Here is a 16,369-nt window from a genome sequence, read left to right as displayed (position 1 = left end):
GTCTTTATGTCAGAAACCTACTTCCTGAAAACAATTAGTTAGAGCTTAGCAAAAAATTGCATGAGAAAAAGGCAAATTTACAAGACAGAAAGCTGGAGACCCTCACATGTGCTACTACCATTATTTAGAAAAGGATAAGACGTTTGTGCTTGGGAGGGATGGAAAAGGAAGCTCAAACCATGGGAGGGTGCTTTGAAAAGACTTCACCTGGTGTAGCTGGCATAGAGGGGGATTTCAGTTGTTATTACTACACATTTCTAAGAATTTCAAACATCAGAGTATTGGGGACCTTGTGGTGCACAGATCAGTGTGGTAGATATGAAAAAAACAAAACAAAACTGCCTTTGTTCCTGCCTGACACTGACTTCTGGGGTTAAATAGAGCTTAGAGCTGCTCACTGAATTAAACAAATAATCTCTTTTTAAAATTCTCTGATTGTTTTTGCTACAACTATTGAACAGATTAATTTGACTTTGATGCTTTCAAAGGACTACACACAAATCTATTCAATATTTAAACATGACTCTATGTTTGTGTCTTAATTTTTACTACTTAAGGAGTTAGTTTCTTCAGGCAATTTAAAGAGATCACAGGAAATAAGTAGAAATGTGATACCCTTCAAATCATTCATATCTCACTTTTTGTGCATTTAGAATTATTGCAATATATGAAGCAATCTGGCTATCCTTAGGATGTTTGTTAAAAATAGGATTGAAAATTTGAGGACATTAAACATTCTCTATTTTTAGTGTATATATGTAACAACTGGGAACTTACTTTCATTACATAAAAAGAAAACGTATGAATCTTGTCAGGTAGAATACAGATATTTCGCTTATTATTTTTATAATTTTTAAATTTTATTGTTAAGCATTTCCTAATCTCATGAGATTTTAGAAGGCCCTTTTCTTTTTTGAATCTTCATGGTACCTGCTAAATCCCAGATTTAAACTGATCCAACAAATATGTAGAAGATTTAGCATTTGAGTTTTCTATGACTCTTGTCTGACACAGAGTAGGGTGCAGGAGTTAATGAGATACTGACACCAGTGGAAACTGTGTGTGGGGATATCTAATGTCACATGATCATTGGCTATCTTTCTTCTGACATGGTCTCTCTGAGAGTCAGTGAAACATATCAGCAACTACCTCCTAGAGTTAAAGCAGAGGCGAAAGGCCCGCAGAGCCAGGACATCATAGCTGTGCTCCTGACCAAGCTATTTCTCCAGCTGGTGAAATCTCAAGCCACAGAAGCAGGTATTGCAACCAGCGAACTTGTGTGACCCATTCCTGTGCTGTCCCATTGTGGAGCGATGAGGGATAAAGTAGAATTTGCTACAGGAAAACTAGGTAGGAAGTTGGGAGGGTTTGGGAATGTTGCAGAAAATAATTGACTTTGGGATCTGTGTTAATTCATATCTAACGTTAACTTTATTCTACAAGTGAAGACAGGAATGGATCAGAATGAGAGTGGGTCAAAATATTTCCTATGCAGAACATAATTTTTTTAATCCCTAGATGTTTTAAGGACTATTTAATTTTTATTTTCCTTGGTGTTACCTAACTGATTAGCAATGAACTATCCAAACGTTAAATTCCCTTATCTTTTAGTTAGGTGTAATAAAAAATTTATTCTTTGATAATATGATTATTTTTCAACAAAATAAATCAAGGTTTATATTTGCAAATTTCTTTTCTTTTCTTTTTTTTTTTTAATACAGATATTCAGTTAAAATTCAACTAAACAAAATCCAGTTAGGGAGGAAAACATGACCTTAAGACAAAATTTACCCTATAATTTAGGACTTTGGTAGAAAGCATATTTATTGAAAATCAAATAACAATGTGTTTATACATTTTATAATTATTTGATAATTGTTTAAATCACATTTGTTGACATTCTAAAGTAACTGAAATGTGAAATATTCAGAAATTTTAAAAACCCATTTCAAACAGTTACCTGATTCTCTCTACCCTTACCAAAAATATTCGTTTGGGAAAAATGTTTTCGCCTCTTTAATCATTATGATTTTGTTTTTATTTCTTTATTTAAGATGTTATTTATTTATTTGACAGAGAGAGTGCAGAGAGAAAGTGTGCACAAGCAGAGGGAGAGGGAGAAGGAGAAGCAGGCTCCCCACTGAGCAGGGAGCCCAGTGTGGGACTGGATCCTAGGACCCTGAGATCATGACCTGAGCTGAAGGCAGATGCTTAACCAACTGATACACTGAGGCCCCCCCAATTTTGTTTTTATTTCTAGGGGAGAGAATTTATTAGGTGTTCTTTGGAAGGTATTGTTCATATGAGTTAAGTGTAGGTGAAGGATCATATATTTGGATAAATATAAATAAGCTATATATAAAACATATATACTTAACCTAATTATATATTTATATATTACATATTTAAGTATACTCTATAATATTTTAATGTATTTATTTATTTGAACTAGACTATATCTAATATATTTTACACCTATTTATTTACATATATTTATAAGATTTATTTTTATTTTTATTCAAGACTACCATTTACTTGCTGTCTGACCTTGCAAATGCCGTTTATGCTCTTGGAGCCTCAGTGTTCCTCATCTACAAATAGAAAGCACCACTGTGCAGCACTGTCTTTAGAATTAAAAGTTCTGCCTCTCTCACGTAATGTTACTTCTGTAACTCCCTTTTCTTGGGCCCCATGATTTCTGCATTTTCCTCACACTCTAAAAACAGGGTCATGACCCAATGACTATAAAGGTCAAGTGATAATGTAGATGAATGAGTGGGGTCTGGCATAAGCCATGTGGCAGGTGTGGAGTTTGTCAAATTGGGATGTGTGTGTCCTTACTAAAGAGGGAGTTACTCTATTTGGTGTCAATAAAGTTGCCACGTGGGCATAAAACAGGCATTAAGTGATCAGGCATAATTTTTCAAACGGTAATATAAATCTATTTTTTTAGGTAGGTATGGAATACATAAAGTTTTAAATTTGGCAAAAAATTCAATTAAAAGAAAGTGAAACATAGCATGCTCATAAACGGTAGTGGATCATTATTTAATTGTGTAGGATCTCCACTTAAGTCATTAAAAGAGAAATGTAAAAAAAGAAAAAAATTTTTCCTAACACTCCCAGATATTTATTACAACTTGCTTATTTCAGATGATCATGCTTACCATTTATTTAGTTGTCACTGTTACTTCATGATAAATAATGTTATTTTCATGCCTCAAGAAACATTGCCTAGGATTTGAGCTGCGTTTTTTGCCTGTAGCCCGCAAAAATGAGCAAGGAGAGAGTGACGTACATGAATCTGAAATTACCCTATTCAAGGAAACAGAAGGGTGAAAGACGTCCAATGGATAAAAGGAGAGGTAAAGGTTTTTGTTTCCTTGTTTCTGAAAACATTATGTCAAGTAAGAAAAAGTGAAAACATGATAATTATGTCTACACATTTTGATACTATATTTCTGGTTCTTTATATATGAAGAGGTATACTTAAGTGTAATATTCAATGAGACTTGTGACCAGAGTAAATAGTGATATTCATTTTAAGTTCCAGAATGAATTTCCATTTGTTCCAATTTGAGGGGCTTCCTAGGCTCAATGCTGACTGTGCATTTTGCTTTTTGATTTTTGTACAGAATTTCCATGGCGTATTGTTTCACTATCCCTGGGAGTTATAGGTGTTATCCTCCTGCTGACAATCACAGGCTTAGGATATATGCGTGAGTATCAGGAATACAGTTCTTATGAGAACAATGAGTGGAAAATGAGATGCTATAACCAATGAACTTTTGCTGAACCTTTATAATTATAAAGTTCTATAGAAATGTTAGTCATGATGATAGTGCTAATGATAATATTGATGATGATGACTTTTTTATTTTGCTAGCACTTAGGTTTTATACCACACAAAATAGTGTGAGCAATAGCAGTAATGGCAGAAAATTTGGCTGAAATGTACAACGAGACTTACATAAATATGCATGCTTATATTTTATGTAAAAAGAGGTGCTCCATATGATCAGAGAACAGGAAAAAATCTTTACTTGAATATCATACTGCAATACTGCTTCAATCACAGAGGAATATAAAGTTGATCTATTTTCTATATCACTTTTTAGATTTCATATCAATGTTTTAAAATTTGTACTGAATACTTGTTTTTAATATCTTTTTCCTAATGTTATTAATTATTCTTTGTTTCATTCATTCAACCACAATTTTGAGTATCTTTGCTGGGTCAGGAACTATGTATGGCACTATAGATACAGGAATTTTAAAAAGTGAACTCAGATGGAGCTCAGTTTAAAGGGGAAGACTTTTTTTTTTAATGAAGCCATTTTTAAAATAAATATTATTAGTGCTGGGGCAATGGCATGAAGATATCAGATGGATAGAATAATCCATGCTGAGGTCAAGAAAGTTTCCTTTAAGAGATAGTAGTTGACATGATGTAAAAGATAAGTAGGATGTAATCAGGAAACTCATAGTAGAGAAGACTCTTCCGGGCAGAAAAACATGAACAAAAGAACATATTGATCATTTATAGAGAATTATAGTTTTGGGGCAAATAAAAGAAGTAGCTAGAAATAGGTTTGTCCAGGTAGCAACTTATGATAATTTTAATATCATGTTAAGAACTTTAGGTCTGTTCTAAAACCCAAAAAAACACAAATACTGGAAAACTTTACCCGAGGACAAAACAGGAGTCATGTCCCATGAGCAGATAGAGACTTCGGTGTTCAATCTGAATAGACTGGAAAGTGGGTGAGGGGACAAGATAGGAGGATGTTTCAGGAACCAGGGTTAGTTAGAACGACTGAATTAGTGTCATGGAAGAAGTAATGAAGGGTTGGGAAAATCATATGGGAAATATTTAATGTGTAGAATTTTTAGGATATGCCTTTTCATGGGAGATAATGAATCAGTGATACCATTTGACATCGGGCTATACAGCTTGGCAAATATATTCCACTAAACGTTTTAGAACACAAGATGGACTTTAGGGCGTGTGTGTGTGTGTGTGTGTGTGTGCGGACACACTAATAATGGTGAAGAGTGAGGTGCTAGTCTCATATCATTAGAGATTACCAGAAAGAATTAGATTGGTCTGAGTCTTCTAGAGTGAATTTTGACAGTAGACACAGATCATCAGCACATGTATGATAGGATCAAAAGTCTGAAGATCAAGAGAGATGCCTAGATTAGAGATACAAATGGCGGATTCAACAACTAATGTAACAAGTATTAGAAAACATGGTAGAAGAAAGCAGAAGCTAGACCATGTGTGACCTTGAAAAACCAGGGAGAGTAGATTATGCTAGAAGAACAAGGGTGAGAAGGATGATTCTTGGGATAAATCAACATTTAGGCATGCAAGAGGAGCAAATAGTGAAAAACAGTGATGGTTTGGTAAAACAAGGAGGGGATCCAAAACGTTATGGCATTGTATGGAGAGGTGGGTAAAGATAGTTACAGATTCCAAGTAGTACAGAAAGATGAGTATTATAATGTGAAAGATATGCTTAGTATATTTGGCAAGAGAGAAGCCACTAATGACATTTTCTAGAGTAGATTCAGGAAAATGGTGGGTTTGATCAAAGCTTGATTACAATGACCGAAATTTATTTAAACATTAGAAGCTGAGACACTGAGTGCAAAAAATTATTTTTTGAATTATGTCTAAGCAAAAAAAAAATTACCAAGTGTTGAAAATATGTGGATGTACAGGATCTCATACATTGTAAAGGGACTATAAACCGACACAAGCACTTTGTCAGTTTGGTATTATTTCCTAAACCTGAACATGAATCAGTCATTCTCAGCCTAAGTATACGTCTGACAGATATATTCGCACATGCACAGACATGCACTTCTACGGACTGTTTGTAGCAGTGCTGTTTACAATATCCAACATCTCAGTACACAAACGGCCATTAATGGGAGAGTAAATGAAACCTCTGGAATTTATTTCCTAATGCAGTTTGTATAGCAATTAAAACAAACTACAGTGGTATAGAACAATGTGAATGAAATTTATGAAAATAATATGAAATGAGAAAAGAGCAAGGCACAAAAGTTCTTGTATATCGTTATCCTTTCACAAACTTTAATAGTTAAAAACAAACCAAATAAATAGTAATCTTTCAGGAAATACATAAAGAGACGAGAAAAGTATATGTAATATTTGTCAAAGGGGGTTTGTAATGGGTTTTAGTGACACTGAGAGAGGTATGAAGATGAGACGAAATAAAGTATAAAAGTAGATAAATGTAATAGTTAAGGCGTTAGCTACAATTTTGGGTGGTTAACAAATTGGCTAAATAAATAAGAAAAATAAAAGTTCTGAGAGCAAAGTTGAGAGTGTTTCAGGAATGAAGTATTATGAACAACCTTATGCTATCCGCAATCTAAGAGTTAGAAAAACAATGCTGTTACAAAAAAATAAGAAGAATAAAGGACAGGAAATTTCTTGGGAGAGGTGACTTGAGATGAGCATATGGAAGAGAAGGGAACCGTGAGAAGGAAAATGTTGAGGGTTCAAGAGGGTTTAATATAATAGAAGGAGATTGGGATCACGAAAGATTCAATAGGGGATGAATCCAGACCCAGAGTGAGAGTTTCAGACTTGCTCAATGAGAAGCAACTTCTTTTTAGATAGATTGAGGGATACCTGTGTATTTATAGGAGGTGAAGCAGGATTTTGAGAGCAATGCATACTTGCTGCTGACTGTTTCCATGTGAAATAACAGATGAGGCCATCTCCTGAGGGGGAGGGTCAGGGAGGTGTTCTGGACAATTTAGGAAAAGTATAAATACTTGAAATAGCTGTCGAATTGAGAAAAGGATGAGATTCAATAACCACACTGTGTAATGCTGAGGTGAAATAGTGATGAGAAGCGTTAGGTGTTGGTCAGCATTGAACTGTATGGGTACGGTTTTGTGGTTTTAGGTCATCTGACTTTCAGAAGCCTTGTAGAGATGAGATGGTGAATGCCAAGAGTGTCCAGGGTTGGCGACTTTTGTATGTTTTTTCTTTCTTTTTATTTTTTAAGGAGCCTCACACCCAACATGGGGTTTTACCTAAGACCCTGAGATCAAGAGTCACATGCTCTACGCACTGAGCCAGCATGTGTCCCAATGAATTGGCTATTTTTAGATGTGCATAAAGAGTATGTTGTAAGTTTCTTGGAGGTCCTGCCAACATTAGTTTTGTACCATGTGTCCTTGGACAGACAGCAAGGGAAGGACAAGGGAATAGATTAGTCACAAGAACTTGTAGTATTTAGGTATCAGAGGTCCTTACATTTTTAAAGATTTTATTTACTTATTTTTTTGAGAGAGAGAAAGAGAGAGATAACAGCAGAGCACAAATGGGGAGTTGAGGGAAAAGCGGGCTCCCTGCTGGGCAGGGAGCCAGATGTGGGGCTCCATCCCAGGACCCTGGGATCATGACCTGAGCCAAGGGCAGACTAACTGACTGAGACCCCAGGGATTCCTAGGTATCAGAGGTCTTAACATGTCTTGTTTTTTTTTAAAAATTATTTACTTATTTTACAGAGAGAGAGAGAATGAGAGCACTTGTGCAGGGGGAGGGACAGAAGTAGAACTAGCAAGCAGACTCCATGCTATGCATGGTGCTGGTGGTGGGACTCCAACCCAGGACCCTGAAATCATGACCTGAACTGAAAGTTGGAGGCTTAACTGACTGAGCCACTCTTGTTCTCTTTCATGTGTCTTTTTAATTCAGAACCAGTATGTAAACATTGGAATGGATGGCTGAATTGAAGCAATAGTCATATTTATTGCAACTGACTACATTAAGAGAGTGTGCAGTGGATATTGTTGATTTTTACCAGTAGCCATTGAATTTGTTTGAAGGATGGATGGATCCTAGCAGATTTGGAAATTACGTTCTCAGTTGTGTAACAAATCCTTAAAGGATTTTTCTTTTAATGTTCACACACTGAAAGAGCCATATACTTCATGTTTTCACATTTTTTCTTTGTGAGTTTTGGGGAGATATTGTTATTTCTCTTAGAGTATGTTAACTTTCCTTTTGCATATTAGAAGGAGACATCTGAGCTCTTACTCCGTGCACATTCAATGAATCAATTATAAGTTTATTCTAGAGGGGAACCAAATCCCTGTATTTAGCTTTTCATGAAAATACTAAATGTGAAATAATATCCTGAATACTCAATTTCACCAACTTTGAAATCTTCATTTGAAGTGTAGATGGCATAGATACTAGTAATATATTTGATTTCCTGTTTATATTTTCTATTTTATAATAAGTTAATTACTGTTTTACATACTTAACAAATAATAGATATCAAGTTATAGTTTTATTTAAAAATATGTTTTATGTTCTGACACTTTATAGTATCTTATCCTAACATTTCCTCTGATGGTACTTTCATTTAGTCAACAGCATTCACCAAGTAGTTTAGAATTAGAGTAAGCGATTATAATAAAGTGACCTATTAAAGGCATTCATGACCTTAATTTTCTAATATGGGTTGAAGTTTTTCAGAGGTGTCCTGGAAACACAATGCAACATATGAAAGACATAAAGGACAAAAACGCTTCCTTTGCAGAAGTTGTAGATAACTCAGTTTTACTACTTATTCCAGGTATGTACTGAATACTTACACTGTTAGTTACAGATGTGTGGTTTTTTTCATGGAATTATCTCCTTCTGTTCCTTTTTAATATATAATTTTAAAACTTTACATTGTATTTTGTCAGGTCCTTTAATTTTGCTCAACCTTTTAAAATCAAATCCATTTTATTATAGGTCATTGAACTCTTGACTTTCACAAAGTCATGTTGATTTGATTATTTGAGTAATTTATCCTCACGAATGAATTTTCCCCGATATAGATGCCTTGGAATTAATACCATCCTTGTATTTTCCATTGGTGGATTTCTCCTAGAAGGGAGATCTGCTCCATATTGCTGCAGTTTATTTGCTCTTGAGAAGCCAATGTTTCTCAGTGCAATGGTCTGATGTCTGTCAGAAACAGTCCCTGGCTTCACAATTTGGCCAAAGAGCTATTCCCAACATCAGACTTTTGGGATACAGAAATACCACTTATTTTTTTTGGCATCAATCTGAACTAAGCATGAAATATGTAGAAGGTGCAGGTCTGTAAGTGTTCTTGGTTGAAGATCATGTTGGATTTTGTTTTCAAGATAAAGGATATACCATACTTCAAGAAAAAATATACTGCTGTGGAAAAAGCTGTTACTATTTTTCAAAGGAAGAGAAGACTTGGGAGAGGAGTCAGGAGTCATGCCAAGACCAGCGTTCTAATCTCATTAAGATCGATAATAAAGAGGAGCAGGTATGACTACTTTATAAAACTCGAGTAAACGCTTTATGAGAAGTTCCTATATTTTCAGTTAGGATAATTGCTTACACTTTCATTCAGTATTATTTGACCACTTTGTGTTGAAGTACTTGCTAACTGGTTCAGATTGCTCTGCAGAAGAGACACGTATGTAACAGAGACCTAGAAGAACCACTGTCTTAAACCAAAAGAAATGGCTCTGCTGTGTGTGACATGAAGTGATTTTCAGTCTTCAAATTTAGTATACATCAAGCTGTTCAGTTTTTAGTTTCTCAGGGCTAATACAGGGTAAATGAAATATTGCCTTCAGTGGTATGAGCATTCTGAAAGAGTCATTTTCTCATTGTACTGAATTCTGTTCAGTATTTGGGAGGGATCACACTTCTAAGGGAAAATGAGTCTCTCACTTTCATGGCTATGGGAAAAAGGGTGTAAAGTCAAGAGGCTGAATACAGCAAGAATGGTTCTCTAAAAATGAATTTTTCTTTTACTTATCTAGAATGACAGAGGAAGCACCTCTCTTCTAGAAGAGACATTTAGATCACATTTGCCATTCATTATGGAATTTAGGAATATTAAGTCAACAGATTGGATTCTGCAGCTTTTCTTCTAATGATTCCATTTAGGTCCTGAATTCCAGTTACACTGTTTAGTGCTAGCAGTGTTCTTTCTATTAGGGTCTAGTGAAGGAAGACTTAAAAGCCTCAAGTTAAAAAGAAACAAACAACAACATTCAAGGGTGTCTGGCTTGCTCACTTGTTTGGTAGTGCGTGTGATTCTTGATGTTGGAGTTGTGAGTTCAAGCCCCATGTTAGGTGTAGAGCGGACTTGAAAAAAAAAATGAAACGTATGTTTTTTTGTTTCTGAAATTCTTATTAAAATAACAATATGAATCAATCACTCTTAAGTATAAGAAACAGATAAACTAATAATAGCATATGGAGTCAAATTTTAAAAATATGGGTATATCTTATGAGTACCTTGATTAATATAAATCTCAGTTGCTATCAATCAATTCCTCAATAATTTGAATTTTCTTCTCTCAGAAATTAAATTTATTTGTAATCCCTATGTCCCCTGTACTTTCCAAAACAGTTTTCTTCAGTTTTAGTCTTGCCATTGAAGTTTCTAGGCTTCAGAGTTTCACTGAAATGTCATATACTTGTCATCTTTTTATTTCCATGAACTAATCTAGGGCCTTTGAAATTCCATGAGGCTTTTGTCATGGGTTAGAACAAAGCTGAGTTTCATAGTCTCTCGCCTCATTTGGTGACAGCCTGCTGTCAGGATCTAAACTGGAATACTGATGCGCTATACAAACCCTGCGACAGTCTTTGCTGTAAGACAGCATTACTTTTATACTAATGGTTTAGGATTTTAGTCTTTTTTGCTTTACGGTGCCCAAGAGTGTAATGAAAGCAGTACCTTAAATCCATTGATACTGGAAACTGAGATTGGCTTTTATATATTAATGTACACTCCTAACTGTAAGAAATATATGTGAATGAAAGAATCAATGAACTTTTAATTTTAGTGTTTCTTCGGAGACCCCGAAAAGTTTTGTGATGCTTATATAATACCCACCCATTTTATCTACTCTAAAAGATGCACTATTAAGAATTTTTCTTATACAACTTAATTACAGTGAAAAAATATTGGAGTGTGTGTTTGTATGTGTGTGTGTGTTGAGAGAAAAAGTGAGGGAGAGAGGGGATTAGATTACATTGCTTTTAGGAAGGAACATTAATTTGTTTCTTCATATTTGCATCCATAGGAGACATTTGAAGTGAATAAAATATGTCAATTGGAATAATGATTACAAATAATTTACAGTTTTTTATGTTAAAGGTATTTTCAACACTGCATGCATTATTCAGTGCACAAAATCCTCAAAACAGTCACTATGATTCTCACTGTATCATAAACAAAATACTCAAAGAAGTTTTATTTGCTTCAGTGTACATAGCCAATAAATGACATAAGCTGTTCTAACGCCTGTGGACATAGTTTCTTCATTTTCACTGTTGTATAATATTCCACAACTTGGGTACGCTTCATCCGTTCTCTAGATGATGGGAAATTGGTTTTTATCCAGCTTTTGTTATGAATAGTCCTTCATTAAACATTCTTAGACATGTCTCTGTGCCAAATTGTTCCATGTGTCCTCTTTTCTCTTTATCACAAACCTTCCTAGGAATGGAATCATTGGGAAATAGGATTTGTACAAGTTCAATTTTATATGAGAATTCCAAATTATATTTCAATATGATTTAACAACAGTTTTAAAGATATTTTTGATCTTTACCATCCCACGAACTTGGTGTGGTTATTTTTACTTTCTGCCAATTGAGTAGTTATAAAATTTATCCCTGTGGCTTTGCTTTGCATTTGCCTGATCTGGTAAGCTTGGCTCTTTCTATATTTATTAGCTATATGCTTTATTTATTTGAAATATGTTCTTATGTTTTGTCTATTTTTTCTTATTAGTTCATTTTGTTTTCTTATTGATTTATAGAAATATGTATTTATTCTATAAATTATTACAGCTGTCTCCAGATTTGAAACCTGCCTTTCTACATTCTTAAAATGTCTTATGATCAAGACAATTTCCAGATTTCATGCAGTTGTATTTACCCATCTACTTTATTATATGTGGAGATTTTTTTTAAGTCCATCATGTGCTTTGTTGATATTTTTCATCCAGTCACAAGGACTTGAGTGATTCATTCAATGAAGACTTTCCATTTTAATTTTGTCTCTGCACCATATAGAAATTAGCCTGCCTCTTCCATTTATCACAGTGGCATTTGAAGATAAAAGTGCCCAGTATTTTAGGAGTCCTTTGCAGTTGAGGTGTTTTCATTGATGGTATGAATAATATCAGTAATTTTACTTTTCCCACAGAACTTCATTCAGTCAAAAATAAAACACAATTATTGGATTGGATTATATAAAATAGGAGCTAAGCATCCCTGGAAGTGGCTGGATGGCACACTCCTATCTCAGACGGTGTAAGTTTTCGTGTCCCAGTTTTCATTCCCTTTCCTGCTCAGGAAATCCTGCTAGATTATAGGTCATGAATAGGAAAGGATCACTGGGGACTTAGGGAATATCTTGAATCCCATTTGCTCTCACTTCTCAGATAGGCAACCAAATGCAAATCTCAGGCTTTAAATAGATCCAAAGAGCATTATTTATTCCCGTGTTCTTTAATAGAGTGTCCTTCCAAACACAATAAAGTGACATTTTGTTGTTGTATCTTTTTCTTGTGTGTTCTGTGATACTAGCATGTTCACTGGCATAGTTGCAGGAAATGGTAAAAATATAATGAGGAAAGAAAAGTTGTATCTAAACCCAGCTTTCTGTCAGTGCGACTTATATGTGTTTACTCGGTATCATTCAAGAACTAAGAAGAAAAGAGCTTTTTCCAATAAATCATTTAGTAATCTTGTATGTCTAATGTGGCCACTACTTAGTGTCTTTCATGTTATTATTTCACACAAATCCACATAATTTCTGGTAGTCCTGTCTCATTAGTAAATCCCATAGATTTATTGGTTTGATGTCCAGGAAACTAGTTTAGAAAATGAAGAAAAATGGACTGTTTTAACTAAATCTAAGTAACATGGGGGACAGTATGAGAGACATGGGCTATTTAACATGCTCTTTTTTGTTTGCCTGTAATGTGCCAGACACTTTTCTAGCCATTGAAGCTACAGAGATGAATAAAACATGCCACAGTATCCTCCCTTTATGGATATTACATCCTAATGCAGGCATGATAGTGCTGGTGAGGATGAGTGAGGACAAACCAACAATGCTAAGTAAATTATATGGCATATTAGAAGAAGATAAATGTTTTGGATTGTTGTGACGTTTCTCACTTTTTGCTATTTTAATGTCTTTTGTGTATGAAGGTAAGAGGAGGAGATTTTACTGTTTTAAAGGGGGGTGCTCAGAGACAGTGTCCTTGAGAAATGGTGTTTGTATAGTATATTGAATGAGCAAGCCCTGTGGATTATCTGATGGGACAGCATCCTACCAGTAGAAACAGCTAGTGTGAAGAATTCAGAGATAGAGATAAACCATGAGAGACTCTTAACCCTGGGAAACAAACTGAGGGTTGTGGAAGGGAGGGGAGTGGGTGATGGGGTAACTGGGTGATGAGCATTAAGCTGGGCACATAATCTGATGAGCACCGGGTGTTATATGTAACTGATGAATCATTGAACAGTATATAAAAAACTAATGATATACTATATGTTGGCTAATTGAATTTAAATTAAAAATAAATAAATAAATAAATAAATAATAAATAAATAAATAAATGCCTGATAAGCAAACAAACAAAAGAAACAGCTGGTGTAAAGACTCTGAGGTAGGAATGTATGTAGCATGCTTTGGGAAATAGCAAGAGGGCCTGTGATGCTGGAGGAAAGTGAGAAAGGGGGAGAGAAGTAGGTCAGAGAGGTAATGATGGTGAGTGTGTGTAGGACATAATAAAAGTGTAAGAACTTTTTTTTTCATGTGGGCAATGAGAAGCTATTAGAAGGTTTTGAACAGAGGAGTGACAAAGGCAGGTTTCCTGTTTCAGAGACTCCCTCTGGACATTCTGTTCAGATTAGATGGCATGTGTTCCTTGGTGGGATGAAGAGTGGGGACTAAAAGCTGAGATGCAGGAGACCAAGAGTCTTTTGGATTCATCCAGCTGAGATGTGGTGTCTTGATGAAGATGGTAGGGTTGGTGCTGGTGCAATGTGGTCAGATCCCACGCTTCTTTCAAAGATGTGTGAGAGGGGAAAAAAATGTGTGAGAGAGACTGACAATTCAGGGATGTTTCCAAGGTTTTTGGGCCAGTAATTGTAAGAATGATGTAGCCATTAATGTTAATAGGGCATATTTGGAATTCAGTTTTAGATCCAAGTTTAATAAATCTATTAACCAGTTAGCTACAATTGGGGGTGGCACTTGGGAATGGTGATACATGATTAAGAAGTTCAAGTGAGAGATCTGTGTTAAGAATGTAAATGTTGTATGTGCATTGAAATAATTTCACATATGTTTTAAATTCGTGATATCACCTGAGAAATGACTTTCTAAAATAAATATATTCTCTGCTGCAGGAATTTCCAACAGAGTTTACCGGATATAAAATGTGGATACCTCGAGTCATCAAATATTTTTAGTGCTGATTGTAGTAGACGCTTTCGTTACATTTGTGAAAAGGAGTTCATTGGCCCTGATAATTAAAAGAATTATTGTCATCAAAGTTTTAATATTTTCATTCTTTAATAGGTAGGAAAAAACTTAGGATATTCCCTCAAATTAGTCAACTATGCATGACTTATGAAGGATTATGATCTTTCAAACAAGCAAGGATGAAAAAAATAAGTTTTATAAAGAGTAAAATTATACATCCAAAAAATAAATGTATTGTTTTGGAAGTTCAAGAACCAATCCACCAGACAATGTGAAAACAAATTCATTTTGATCAGGTATAAGATTTTATATTTTAAAAAATAATTAAATGATCTTGATATATTAGGTAATTAATACGTTCACATTGTTCAAAATATAAGAGATATGAAATAATGAACAATTTCTCTTTATCTATCTCATCCCCTATTCACCTAGTTCCCTTCTCAGAGGCAAACATGTAATAGTTTAGATAGTATTCAGACATATTTTAGGAAAGTGCAACCATATACATGCTATCTTCTAAACAAAATGCTACATAACTACAGACAATAATATTGCTTCTTTAGGCTTTTGTTTAAAAATGTACCATGCAATTTGGTCCATATCTGTACCTAAGGAGCTGCATCAGTGTTTGTAAGCAGCTGCAAATGCTACATTAAATGGGTGCACCAAAATTTATTTACCAGTTTTATTTCCATGAATATTTAGGTTTGCCCCAGAATTTTATAATTGTAGAAAAATTCTGGAATAATTAACACTTAATACAGTATAATTTGCCATTGAAAATATATATAACGTAAATCTCTAGCTGTAAAATTTCTCTGTCAAAGGTGTATATATTAAATTTTAATAAACATGTAATATTTCAGTAGAGGCTGTACACCTGTCATCTCCACACAACATCCAAGAATTCCCGCTTCCTCACTTCTTTACCACCACGGTGTGCTATTGATCTGTTTGATTTTGCCAATAAAAGCTTCACCAATGAGAGGGTTTTCTTGTGTCATTTAAATGTACATTTGTCTATTACTTGTGCAGATGAACATCTCTTGATGGTGTTTCCTTTTATTGAAACTATTTGTCCAGGGGTGCCTGGGTGCCTCAGTTGGTTAAGCATCTGACTATTTCAACTCAGGTCATGATCTCAGGGTGGTGAGACTGAGCCCTGTGTTGGGCTCCACAGTGATCATGGTGCCTGCTTGAGTTTATCTCCTTCCCGCACCCTTCCTTCCCTGCCCCCACCTCACTTGCCCATTCACTCTCTTTCTCTCTCTCCAAACAAAAACAACAAAAACAACAACAATAGGGGCACCTGGGTGGCTCAGTCGTTAAGCGTGTCTGCCTTTGGCTCAGGGTGTGATCCCGGCGTTCTGGGATGGAGCCCCACATCGGGCTCCTCCACTGGAAGCCTGCTTCTTCCTCTCTCACTCCCCTGCTTGTGTTCCCTCTCTCCCTGGCTGTCTCTCTCTCTGTGTCAAATAAATAAATAAAATCTTTAAAACAAACAAAAAAACAAAAATAACAACAACAATAGCAAACTACCTGGGGTACCTGGGAGGGCTCAACTGATTAAGCATCCATCTTTGGCTGAGGTCATGATCCCAGGGTCCTGGGATCCAGCCCTGCACCCAGCTCCCTGCTCAGCAGTGAGCCTGCTTCTCCCTCTCCCTCTGCAGCTTCCCCTGCTTGTGCTCTCTCTCTCTCTGTCAAATAAATACATAAAATCTTAAACAAACAAAAGCAACAACAAAAAATAACTCTCCATGTCTTTGTGGATTAATCTGACAAACTTAATTTTGAGCAAAAGAAACCAGACA

At 35.3% G+C, this 16,369-nt stretch overlaps 1 protein-coding gene across 5 annotated transcripts; it reads left to right on the top strand.

The window, feature by feature from the left end:
- Nucleotides 1-1,122: 1,122 nt before the first annotated feature.
- LOC103669123 (natural killer cells antigen CD94) lies at nucleotides 1,123-15,537 on the top strand. 5 transcript variants are annotated; one of them, XM_008697435.2, is made up of 7 exons: nucleotides 1,123-1,257; nucleotides 3,266-3,365; nucleotides 3,636-3,719; nucleotides 8,526-8,633; nucleotides 9,196-9,347; nucleotides 12,258-12,364; nucleotides 14,477-15,537. In XM_008697435.2, the coding sequence occupies exons 2-7, from the start codon at nucleotides 3,275-3,277 to the stop codon at nucleotides 14,601-14,603; spliced, it is 669 nt and encodes a 222-aa protein (XP_008695657.1). In that variant the 5' UTR covers nucleotides 1,123-1,257; nucleotides 3,266-3,274; the 3' UTR covers nucleotides 14,604-15,537. The 5 variants fall into 5 exon arrangements, with proteins under 5 accessions (XP_008695657.1, XP_008695655.1, XP_040498089.1 ...); XM_008697433.2 differs by having other exon boundaries at nucleotides 1,136-1,257; nucleotides 3,226-3,365; XM_040642155.1 differs by having other exon boundaries at nucleotides 1,147-1,350.
- The last annotated feature ends 832 nt before the right edge of the window (nucleotides 15,538-16,369 follow it).

This window comes from Ursus maritimus, unplaced genomic scaffold (genome assembly GCF_017311325.1).
Source record: "Ursus maritimus isolate PB19 unplaced genomic scaffold, ASM1731132v1 scaffold_26, whole genome shotgun sequence".
Classification (NCBI taxonomy): Eukaryota; Metazoa; Chordata; class Mammalia; order Carnivora; family Ursidae; genus Ursus; species Ursus maritimus.
This window is presented reverse-complemented; position numbering and strand designations above follow the sequence as displayed.

What these genes read in the sequence shown, in the direction of transcription:
- LOC103669123 (XM_008697435.2), top strand. Translation starts at nt 3,275, where the DNA reads ATGAGCAAGGAGAGAGTGACGTACATGAATCTGAAATTACCCTATTCA. An exon ending in TCGATAATAAAGAGGAGCAG is followed by an intron (nt 9,348 to 12,257) that starts GTATGACTACTT and finishes CTTTTCCCACAG; the next exon opens with AACTTCATTCAGTCAAAAAT. An exon ending in ACACTCCTATCTCAGACGGT is followed by an intron (nt 12,365 to 14,476) that starts GTAAGTTTTCGT and finishes TCTCTGCTGCAG; the next exon opens with GAATTTCCAACAGAGTTTAC.